This window comes from Lynx canadensis, chromosome E2 (assembly GCF_007474595.2).
Source record: "Lynx canadensis isolate LIC74 chromosome E2, mLynCan4.pri.v2, whole genome shotgun sequence".
Taxonomy (NCBI): domain Eukaryota; kingdom Metazoa; phylum Chordata; class Mammalia; order Carnivora; family Felidae; genus Lynx; species Lynx canadensis.
This window is the reverse complement of record NC_044317.1, coordinates 50569688-50581586: the sequence shown is the minus strand read 5'-3', so window position 1 is coordinate 50581586 and position 11899 is coordinate 50569688. Positions and strand designations below refer to the sequence as shown.

The 11899-nt window shown below is 56.0% G+C and overlaps 1 protein-coding gene and 1 non-coding gene across 2 annotated transcripts; one reads left to right on the top strand and one right to left on the bottom strand.

Moving 5' to 3' along the window:
* The first annotated feature begins 929 nt into the window (after positions 1–929).
* Positions 930–1016, top strand: TRNASTOP-UCA. Its single transcript has one exon. It is a non-coding gene; the product is annotated as a tRNA-Sec (tRNA).
* A 4782-nt stretch (positions 1017–5798) lies between these two features.
* Positions 5799–10773, bottom strand: FOSB (FosB proto-oncogene, AP-1 transcription factor subunit). Its single transcript, XM_030299051.1, has 4 exons — positions 10103–10773; positions 7845–8165; positions 7522–7629; positions 5799–6565 (listed from the first exon to the last, which is right to left on the bottom strand). Exons 1-4 carry the CDS (start codon positions 10226–10228, stop codon positions 6104–6106), a joined length of 1017 nt encoding a protein of 338 aa, XP_030154911.1. The 5' UTR covers positions 10229–10773; the 3' UTR covers positions 5799–6103.
* Between the last annotated feature and the right edge of the window lie 1126 nt (positions 10774–11899).

Sequence of the window (11899 nt, the reverse complement as noted above, 5' to 3'; positions counted from 1 at the left end):
GCCAGAAGCCAGTAAATGAGGAGAAAGGAGTAGAGATGGGGTCAGAGGAAGTGAACAGAATGAGAATATAAGGATTTGTAGGCTATGGTGGGAACTTGGGCTTTTACTCTAAGATGGGAGCCCCAGGTAGGTTTCATATGGTCCGGAACGACAGTGTTGTCAAAGGATCACTGACTTAGATTATAAAAGGGTCGCGATTTTGGTCTTAGCCATTAGGATTCCCCTGGGGGATAGCTGTGTGACTAGGGTCCGATACCATACGTTTCTAAGCCTTGGTTTCCTTGGCCACAAAAATATAGGTGCAGAAATTGATGATCTCCAGTGGCTAAGCTCAATGGGGACAGAATTGCTGTCATTACGCTGTCTAGGACGGTGCCTGGGGCTTAGTAGGCGCTCAATAAATATCTGAACGAACAGGGCTCCGTAGGTCGTTGAAATTCCTCAAAGGAACAGCAGGTGTCGCACCAGCTCTATAACCGGCTCGCCGGAGTCTCTGGGGCTGGGCTAAGTCAAACTCTAGCTGGCATTCGTTCACTCGAATTCGGATTTTTTCGGGGAAGAGTCTTCTGAAAGCCGAATTATGAGTTTCTCCTTTTAAAAACAAAACCAAAAACAAGAACAAAAAAAAACCTTCACACTTGGAAAAAGGGGCTTCTGGCCCTTTAACACCTAGAGGTAAGTGGGCCGCGTCCTCGAACACCGCTTCCCAGAATGCGCGGCGCTATGCAAATGAAGATGGTTTCCAAAGGGGGGATGATTCGTGCCATGTAAGAGAAAGGTAACATTCTGGAAGGATATGTGCCCTAGCCGGGGAGAATTTATAGATACCAGAATCAACAATCTCACATCAGCCTAAAGTATGTGACCATAAGTCTAAAAAGATATGGATTCTTGGGTTTTATATAGCTGTGTGGAGAAACGCGTGTCTTGCCCGGATGATCCTCAGTGGTCTGGGGTGCAGGCTTCAAACCTGTAGCTGTCTAGCGACAGAGTGGTTCAATTCCACCTTTCGGGCGGTGACAATTTCCGTTTTACTCCCTTCAAACTGGATACTAGAACGGGCTATCGAGAGAACATCCCTCTACCCGGTGCCTAAAAATGTCACTGCAACCCTCTGCCTCACAGTTTTAACTGTCAGCACGCGGGTCTCTTCCTACGGTTACACTTTTGCCGGTTCTCTCCCTTATCACCTGCTTATTCCTCAGTCAGTCATTTGCTCACACATGTATTTATTAACCGGTCAAATATTCATTCATTCATTCATTCATTCATTTGACAAGTATTTGCTGGGTGTCAGGTCCTGCACTGGGCAGTGCTGGCGACACAGAGCTGATGGCAGTCCCGGCTCTGGTGCTCCCAGTCCAGTGAAGGAGACAAACATTAAGCGATCATTAATTACACATTTAATTAACAGCTACAAAGATGTCAACTACTGAGAAGGCAAGTAATGAACTTAGAGGCCATTTAGGAAGGAGACCTGGGTTCGGGTGAGGCGTCAGGGTGACATTTGGGCAGATCCCTGAAGGATGAGCAAGGATTAGCTAAGAGAAGGCGGGGATATCCCAGGGCAGGGATCAAGGTGGCCCCAATAATGCAGTGAGGATGGTGATATTTGCACCTTCACTCTGCACTCGGTGTTGGCATGCATGAGCTCACTGACTCCTCATAGCCCCATTCTGCTGCCGAGAAAACTGAGGTCTAGAGAGATGAAGTCTCTTGTCCAAGGTCACCCAGCTTTGGTAGGCCTCCAGCCCCGGGCCTCTCAGACCGCTGGCCCATGCTAGTCACCACTGCCCTGTTCTGTCTTTCTCAAGCTAGCTTTTCACCATGTCCTGTCTATTCTGCCTCCTAATGTCTTTTCCGTCCTCTCCTCCTATCTCGTAGCCCTGCCCCTGTTCTGGGCTTCCCCAGCAGCACACACGGGTGTCCCCGCCTAGCCCGGGTCTCCTGCCCCTGTCTTGCCCCTTTGCCAACTACCCTCAGCTTGGTGGTTAGAGCAGTCTTCCTATAGGACTCCTAGGTGGCTCAGTCAGAAGAGCATATGACCCCTGATCTTGGGGTCTTGAGTTCCAGCCCCAGATTGGGTGTAGAGATTATTTAAGTAAATAAATATTTTTTAAAAAAGAAAAGAAAAGAAAAAAATCAAGCAAGCAAGGAACGGGGCACCTGGGTGGTTCAGTGGATTAAGTGTCTGGCTCTTGACTTTGGCTCGGGTCATGATCTCATGGTCTGTGAGCCAGAGCCCCATGTCGGGCTCCCTGCTGACAGCTCAGAGCCTGGAGTCTGCTTTGGATTCTGTGTCTCCCTCTCTGTCTTTGGCGGCTCTCTCTGTGTGTGTGTCTCTCTCTCTCAATAGGAAATAAACATTGAAAATTTTTTGAAAATGAAAGAAAGGAAGGAGGAAAGAAAGAAAGAAAGAAAAAGAAAGGAAAGAAAGAAACAAAGAAACAAGAAAGAAAGAAAGAAAGAAAGAAAAAGAAAGGAAAGAAAGAGAAAGAAAGAAAGAAGAAAGAAAAAGAAAGGAAAGAAAGAAAAAGAAAGAAAGAAAAAGACAGGAAAGAAAGAATCAAAGAAACGAAAGAAAGAAAGAAAGAAGAAAGAAAGAAAAAAGAAAGAAAGAAAAAGACAGGAAAGAAAGAAAGAATCAAAGAAACAAGAAAGAAAGAAAGAAAGAAAGAGAAAGAAAGAGAAAAAGAAAGGAAGAAAGAAAGAAAGAAAGAGGTCTTCCTAAAGCACAAACCCACCCCTACCCTTCTTGTGCTCAAAACCTGCCATGACTCACCCCCCCCCCCCCACCACCCCACCACCACCTCCCGGTGGCTTCAGGAGAAGATCTAAATTCTTAGTCTGGGATTTAAGACTGCAGAATCGGGTCTTCGCTAAGTGGCTTGCTTCTCTACACTTTTTCCTCCAGCCACTGTGAACCTCTACCTCCCTCAACGTATCAAGCCCTGTCCGCACTGTCCTGTGTGCACACTGCGTCTTTTTCTATCCCCCTCTATGTCCTCTGTTCAGCCTCCAGGACTCAGCTCAGCTGTCCTCCTCACGGAAGTCTTTCCTGACTCCCAGATCAGGTTCCGCGCCCCATGGTTTCCCCCAACCCTGTGCGCTTTGGATCATCCCCGAGAGGTCTGTGTCCCTCACTGGCCTGGGAACCTTAGGAGGGGAGAGCCTGGCGCTGTCTCAGTCCCAGCAGTGTCCCCGGCCCTCCCAGCACCGGGCTGGGCACGCAGTAGGTACTTGGCAAATGTTTCAAATTGATTAATAAATTTAGGGATTCCATCACGACAACTTCTGCTTATTCCTTTACGAAGGCATCTGAATGACCTCTGGCCCCTCACTTAATTCCCAGAGTACTTGCTGCTTGCAAATAAGAGAGGGCTTGAATTTTGCACTGGGGATGGCTCATCTATTTTGGGTTCAATTTTAGGTGGGCCCCTGCACGTTCAAAAACGAAAAAATCATCATGTGACGCGTAAAAGGAAATCGTCTTCAGTGGAAAGGGAGCCATGAATTTGTGGTTCCTATAACCCTGAGGACCCCCGATACTATATTTAGGTGATCTTCAGTAATTTGGGATGGATGTTTCGAGCTTCTCTACCTATTCGACCTTCGCTAAGGTCACCCCGAGCATATAGGGCTCTGCCTGAGTTCCTCGTTTGCCAGGAAGCCTCTGAAACATCCTTGGGCATGTCAGTATCTCACGCCTACTATTCTGCCTCATCCTCTCCAAGAGGAGGCGTGCCCTGTGGGAAGCCCTCTGGCTGTCTATCCTCCCGTGTCCTGTTGTCCTGCCGTAGACTGATTTCGTAAGGATAAACCTCGTCTGCAATCTCAATCTAACCTCACCCCCTCCCGCCAAAGGAAGGCAGGTGATGGGTACCGGGAGCAAACAGACCCTGAAGCTTGGCAGATGCATTTTTAAGAGCTTTTTATTGGCGACAGTGCAGAACCATGGGGGGGAGGGTAGTGGCCCAGTGCCAGCCAGCCCCCAGCGCCCCCCAGGGTCAGGTGCAAAATACAAAAAGAGAATCACAAATACAGCAGGGGGTTGGGGGGCTGGGGATTCAGTAAGTTGTCGCAGGCAGGGGCCAGGCCCTGCTCACAGTCTTGCACTCACACTCAGAATCCTTAAGGATACAGATTGTAAAAGTCTATGATCCCTCAGGCTCACTCACCAAAAAGAAAATCTCATGTCCCCGACAAAACCCAGAGTCAGGAGACAGCCGGCCGATCGGGGACAGTCAGAAAAGAGACAGATGGAAACGACCAGGTGAAAAAAACACAGGCAGAGAAAAGACTGGAGTGGAAGAGACCCTCGAGAAAGGGACAACAGCCACAGACTGCCAGAAACAACCAGAGGGGCCGAGACGATCATTAGAGACAGCCTGAAAGGGGCCGACTCCTAAGTTTCCAGAAGCAGCGTTCTTCCAATTCAAACGGCACACTGCTTTGGGGCCCAACGCGACCTAGGCCGAGGTTGTAGAAGCGCTCACACGCTCACACGCGCACACATACACACACACACACACACTCATATATAATATATTTATTTATACATAATAGATATAAGTGCCTTTTCGGAAACCAGGAAAGGGATAAATAGCCATGGGGCGGGGGAGGCGGGCGCGGGACGGGGCACGTGGAATGTTTTCCATGCAGCACAGAAGGCGGCGTGGCCCTCCCGAAGTTAAAAAATATCAATTTGCCTCACGATGAAATCCTCGCGAGGTGAAGCACAAGGAAAGGGGATTGGGGCGGGGGGCAAAACCAAGGATCGGGGTTGCGGGCTGGGGAAGGGAAGCTGGGACCGCGGGAGTCCAGCCCCTTCGAGTTTGCCAGTCCGAAAATATTGGGGGGTTGAGGGGCCAAAGCCTCGGCCTTCAAATCTTCTCCGGAAAAACACTGGGCCCCCTGGCAAACTCCCACGGCTCCCTTTCTAGAAAGGATGTAGGGGGTGCCGAGGGGAAGGAGAAGTTGGCGTCCTAGGCCGGGGTAGGGGGTCAGGCCTTAAATAAAAAGGCCAGGGCTTGGGGCTGGGGGTCCTGAGGACAGATGCCACGCGGATGGGTGGCTGTCACCCCCACTCTCGAATTCTGTCACCCCTTGAGTCTAACTCACTGGTGGGGGAGGAGGGAGGCAGCTGGGGCGGGGAGGGGAGACCAAGGAAAGGCTTTGAGGCGTGGGGGGCACAATCCCCCCGGAAGGGTTCTGTCCCACCGGGCTCCCCCCCCACAATCCCGCCAACTCATTTCACAGTATAAAGCGCTCCAGGACGGGCATCACAGCGCCCCCTGCCGCCTGAATCAGAGAGGCCCAGCAAGGAAGGCCAGGAGGGAAGGCTGAGCCAGGCTGGGAGGCTTGGGGTAACACTGTAATCCGAGAGGACGGCTGGGGGCTGAATGGGGGGAGATCCTTAAGAGGCCAGGAATTCAGATCAGAGCCACTTTTGCTGGAAGGGAGCGGCTGGACAATCAGGGAAGAAGGTTCACATTTCAGACTAAGTCTGGGTAGGAGGGCATCATAGGAGGCATCAACTTCCCTTAAAGGGAGGCTCAATTCAGAGGAGGATCTAACCATGTGGAAATGTTGGATAAATAAGCTAAGGTCAGGGGAGCAGGGAGAACCAGCCTGGTCACCCCCTGAAGGGTGGGCGTGGGAGACATTGTGGGGGAGGGGGGCGGTCTGTGGCATTTCCTTGTTGGGCCTCTCTGGAGAAGATTCCAGTAGACTCCACCCCCCCCCCCCCCGCCCACTACCAGCACCCCTTTCCCTCTGCCCAAAGCGAGGCGCCGCCACCCACCCACCCCTCCCCAGAGGTTGGGATGAGGTGAAAGGGCCAACAGGCAGCTGGGGGGCGTCCATTCCCTCCCCACCCCCTGCCCCCAAAGTCACCAGCTTTGTGGCCTCGCCGGGCCATAGAAACAAGAGGCGGCACAAAACACAAGGAGGTCCTCCTGTCCGATGACAGTGGTCGCAGGGAGTCAGACGCGAGAGGCAGGAAGGCCACACGCCCGCTTTGTCTCTTCCCCTCTCTCTCTCTTCCTCCTCCTCTTCCAGATCTCTCTCCCTTGTGTGTGTGTTTGGTTTGTGTCTAAAGAGTTCACAGAGCAAGAAGGGAGGGCGAGTTCAGGGGGTCGGAAGGCTGGTCACTGCCGCTGGGGCGTTGGGCGCCGGTGAACGCGGAGACGTCCGGGCAGGTGAGGACAAACGAGGAAGTGTACGAAGGGTTAACAACGGGGAAGGGGTCACCGAGGACTTGAACTTCACTGTGTGTAAAGAGAGAAGCTGTCAGGTTGGGGGATGCGTCTTGGCCGGTCTGGAAGGGCAGGGGCGGTGGTGGTGGGGGCGGCAGCAGCCAGCTGAAACCATCTTCCTTAGCGGATGCTGACCCCGGCAAATCTCTCACCTCCGCCAGCGGGCCCGGCCCCGGCCCCTCTTCGTAGGGGATCTTGCAGCCCGGTTTGTGGGCCACCAGCACAAACTCCAGACGCTCCTTCTCCTTTTGGAGCTCGGCGATCTCCGACTCCAGCTCTGCCTTTTCTTCCTCCAGCTGATCTGTCTCCTGAGGTCCCCCGGCGGCGTGGAGGTGAGGGAAGAAGGAGGAAAAAAAGGCCCATGAACGACTAGAGAAGGTGGGTCGGAACCATGTCGCCTGAACTTGCTGCAGAGGCCCCGGGGCTGAAAGGCAGCTCCTGATTGAGAGGAAAGACACCCCCGCCCCCACCAGCACCCCCCCCTCTCCGGACATGGAGTCCTGGTATGCTATGGATTTGGGGCATGGGTCTTGCCTCCCAGGAGCCTCAGTTTCCCCATGTGTTCAGTGGATAGTTGAGAAGGGGCCAGATGTATATGGAGGGCTCTGGTTTTGGGAGAGGCACTCAGAGGTTTGTTGAATGAATGAATGATCGGTGTTTTTAATGCCACCTGTTCCCCTCTGGTACCCCTCCCCCTCTGCCTCCCAGGGAGGTGACCAGGTAAGGAAGGCAAGGAGAGGATTCCCCCGATTTCCTCTAGGGGCAGCACGTCAACCCTGCAAGCCCACCTCCCGGACCCAGGTAAGTTGTAAACAGGGAGGGGGGGGGGGTGGCGGAGGCCGCCTGCCCAGCATCTGAGAACTTTGGGTGCAGGCGGTAAGAAACGGATGTAGGATTAGGAGCGTTTTGTTTCACGGACTCTCCAGAACATAAAAGCGGGAAGGATCCCGGGAGATTCCAGGAGGGGGCTGAAGAGATGGAGACACCGAGGCAAAAATGGGCGAACGCTGGCCCCAGCCGCAAAGGGAGAAAGGGCGGGACCTCTGTTAAAGGTCAGCAACCGGGGCAGGCACGGGCAGGAGCTTGTGGGGGGTCTGCGTGTATGCCTGGGGTTACCCTGTCTGGCCACACCTGTACCTAATTCCTTACAAGGAACCTCTGGCTGTCGGCACAGGTGGCGAGGAGGGAGGACGGGGGGGGGGGGGAGCCCCCCCTTCAGTGTATCCTCACCGCCCCCTCCCACCCCCCCAGGGACCATCCTCACCGCCTGGAGTCGGTCGGTCAGTTCCCGCCGACGGTTCCTACACTTTGCTGCTGCCAGTTTGTTTCTTTCCCGGCGAACCCTTCTCTTCTCCTCCTCTTCCGGAGTAAGCTGAGCAGGAGAGATAGAGGCCATGAGGTTTGGGGACCTTGTGCACCTCCTCCATCCACCCCAAACCTCCTCTTCTTGCGGGAGGCAGAAAAGGACCCTCTGCTAGGGTTTCTGTAGCCACCAGAGGCCTGGGTGGCCCCTCACCCCGCGGGCGAGAAAGTTGCTGCCTCTCTGGCTCCCTAGACCCAGTCCGAGTTGTGTTGCCGCTTACTCACCGTCTCCTCTCGGGGTCTCCTAGGCCGGGCTCGGGCCGGACGGGCAGGCCCAGGTCCGCTGGCGGTTCCGCTGGTGGAAGGCCCACCACTGCCACTGGCTCCGCCACTGCCGTAGCCACTCATGCCCGGCGTGGAGTAACTGGTTCCTGGCATGTCGTAGGGGTCGACGGCCGGGGGCTGGGAGGCCAGTGGTTGCCCCTGGGACTGGGCCATGGAAGAGATGAGGGTGGGTTGCACGAGCCACTGGAGGTCCTGGCTGGTTGTGATCGCGGTGACCGTGGGCACGAAGGAACCGGGCATTTCCCCGAGACCGGCGCACTCCTACGGGGTGACACATACACACACAGGCGTAGACACACAAACAGAGACACCGACACACACACACCCAACACACATACACACACCGACCCCCGTGAGTGAGCACAGGGCGAGCGGGTGTGGATGTGTGTGTCACAGGCAAAAAGCCACAACACCCACCCTTCCACTACACCGTGACGCAGTGGTTAATGAGAGGATTTCTGCTCAACTGGCTTCTACCTCCTCCTTCTTCTTCGGGGAAAGGTTGCACGGTTCCAGCGGGTGGTGAATCACACCCCGGGTTGGTGACTCTTAGGTGGGGGGGGGTGGGGAGGAGGCTGGACACAGCCGGGTGACAGAACCCCCGGGAAGGAGTCACAGCCACACACACAGCCACAACACCCCACCCCCACCCCACAGGCAAGGGGAGGGAGAGGGAGAGGCCTGAGGCCAAGCCTTCCTCTACACTCACACACACACACACCCCCCTCTGAGCCGGGGGGATGAGCGACTGGAAGGTCCATGAGACCTCCGTGCAGGGGCGGGGGTCTTAGTTAAAAGGGTGTTGGGGGACAGGCCTAGGAGTTTAGAACAACGTTTCAAGTAATTGTTTCTCCACGGGGTGAGGCTGACAAGTGACAGGTTACGGTGGACGGACAGGTAGAGAAAGTGACGATCCGGGCACCCTCAGACTGCCGCGGAGGGAGAAGGGTGTAGGTCCCGGGCCCCCGAGCCCGAGCCGCGCTCATCTACCCCCCCACCCCCCAAATGGAATCCTAGAACTGCTCGGAAGGCTTAACTACTCTCCCAGGGGGCGTGGTGAGGGAAGGGCTGGCTCGCTGGCCAATCAGAGTCCTGGAAGCCCAGAGAGGGCGGGGCTCCTGGAGACCACCTGGCTCTTTCCCCCTGCGGTTAGCGGTTCCAGTCCGGTCCTCGGACACAGCAGAGGGATCTGGCAGAGGGGCTGGGACTGTGTCTGTGTATGCCTGGAGAAAAGGGTGACAGTCACCCATGTCTCCCAAAGAAACCCCTGCACACAGGCACCCTCGGCCCCTGAGATCGGAGGGGCCGGCTCGCCGCAGGGTCCTCGCGGACCCATTGGATCGCAGAGAGTCGCTCCTGTCGCGACAGGAATCCCCTCGTTCTGCCTTTAGAGGCCCGTAAAAGAGACCCTAGCGCCAAGGAACCACGAGTTCCGGGGACAGAGAGGGGGAAGGGAACTGTACCCTACAAATGGGAAGGGAAAGTTGATTGGCCAAAACCCGCGCCGCGGCGGCCAATCGGAACGCCGAGCTGCCCCCTCCCTTAGCAACGTGGCCCCGGCGTTCCAAAATAGAACGCTCCGGGACGTCAGGGGCGGGGCGGACGAAGGGGGCGCCGCGCGCCGTGCGTGCCCCGCGTCAGACGGAGGATTCCAGCGCGTCAGCCGTTACGCACGGGTCCCCCGTTACGTCTCCGCGCAGGAGGCGGAGGCAGCGCCTCCAAGCGAGGGTTCGAGGCCAGCTTACCCGCTGGATCGAGCGCAACCCGATGCCGGAGTAGGCGCTCGGTTGGAGAAGGAAAAGGGAGGAGGCTACTGGAAGCTTCCCTGGGACTTCTCCACCTGCCTAACTGAGCTAGCTTCAGGTTGGGGACCTGGGTCGGGGGCAGTCCCGGAGCAGGCTAAAAGTTCGCAGCCCGGCTACCGCATACACGTTGCACTGAACGGAGCATTCTCCCCACCCCCAAAGCTAACCCCTCTGCGTTCCCTTCCTGCGATCCACGCACACAACCAATTGCAAACACGCCCCGACTCTGCAGTTTGCAAAGTGCGCGGTGAGCCTATTCTCTCTCAGATCCTGAGTTTTGATGCGTCTTTATTTGGGAGGGGGGATGGCGCGTTCCCACCCTGACTTAAAAAAGAAAGAAAGAAAGAAAGAAAGAAAACCCATAAAGCAGCACCCCAACCCTCTAGAACTTACCTGGGAGGCGGCGGCAGTGGGTGGACTGCCGAAGGAGTCCACCGAAGACAGATACTGAGACTCGGCGGAGGGTGAGGAGCTGCACCGGGAGCCGGAGTCGTAGTCTCCGGGGAAAGCTTGAAACATTTCCCTGGGCACAGGGGGGGCCCTGTGACCACGCTGAGGTCGCCGGGAAGCCAAGGCTATGGCCGGGTGGAAGAGAAAGGTGCGAGTCCGGGGTGAGCCGAGCGCGTCCCCAAAGCGCGCTGTCCGAGGAAACTCGGGATGGGGGCAGCGTCCCGCTCCAACAATGGCAAAGTTTCTGTGCAATTCCTCTGCGGTGCCCAGGCCCCCACAAGATGCCGCTGTGCCTCCTGAAAGTCCAGGCTCCGTAGGACCCAGGGGCGTGGGGGGGATCGCTCCCCCAGAGGCGGAAAGCGCTGTCTTGCTGTATAGAATCCGCTTCGGGTGCGGTCTTCTCCACGCGTCCAGCGGGTCCCACGGGGGGAGGGGAGTAATAAAGAAGACAAAAAGAGTAAGTCGCTCCTCCAAAATAAAATGTAGAATTATCTAGAAGAATCCTCCCCAAAACTTTCTCTCCGGAAAAAAATAATAAAGCGAACTTCACAGCCCCCAAGAACCACAACAATCAAGTCCCCAAGTCTCAGCTCCGCCTGTCCCTGCCGAAGCCGTACCTCTCAGTCTTATGAATGAAGCCCAAAGCCGCCAGCCTGTATTTATTTGTCCGGGACCCGCCCCCCTGCTTACGTCACTCGTCCAGCGCTCCACAAACTTCCTAAAATCTCCGGTCCTGCGGAACTCAGCCCCGCGCCGTCCGGCAAGAGGTCTACCCTAGCCTCGATCTGTCCGCCTGAATCACCCCCGCGGCCCTGGGGCTCGTGGGGGCTCCGTTCCAGGGTCCTCGGCGGGAGGGGATCCCGGCCCCGCCTCCCAGGAGTTCCTGTGACGCAATTAGCCATATAAGGAGCTCGGCCGGCGCGGCGGAGTGTTTGTTTGGTATCCTAGCAATTACGTCAGAGGGAATCCCTCGCTCGCTCGCGCGCTCACCCCGCGCGCCTGCGGAACCCACCCGCGCCTGCGCAGTGCCGCGCCGCCCCGGGGGCCGGTATTAATAGGCTCTTAAGCTAGCCTGGGGAAGACCCCGGTGAACGGGTACCCGTCACTTCTGGAAGCCCCTCACATTTCTCCCTGTGATGCAGCGCCCTCATTCAAGAGGAAGGTCAGACCCCCAGAAAAGGCCCTGGCTAGTGTGGTCTAGTCACGTAGGCGGGGAAACTGAGTCCCAAAACGGAGTGGGAGGGGCGGTGATGCTCCAGGTGAAAGTGGAGGAGGGGACGGCGTCCCGAGGCTCTTCGCTGCTTCGGCCGGGACTCGCTGAGCGGGCTCGGTAATGTTTTCTGTCTCTGAGCTTCGGCTTCAGTTTTCCCAGCTGGACAAAGGATGTGTGTTTTGGACCCTGCTGGCCCCGCATTCCGGCGTTTGGGAGGTATGCGGGTTTGGAGCGGGTAGAGAATGAAATTTAGGATGAAGCGTCTCCTGCCTGCTAGGAAATGGGTTCAAGAGTTTAATTCAGGTACTTGGGGGATGCCACAGCCCCCAACTCTTAAGCATCCACTGGCAAGGGTCCTAGCAGCTGCTTTACAAATTTCAAAGATCCTGATTCTTCCCTCCCAAAGCAGAGCCTCGCCCAGCCCTGGGCACAGAGGGAGAAGCGCTTTGAGACTATTGAAGCCCAGAGAGGACGGGACCCCCATCAGGGTCACAGGCAGGTCTGAGGCAGAGCAGGAGGGGGTGGGT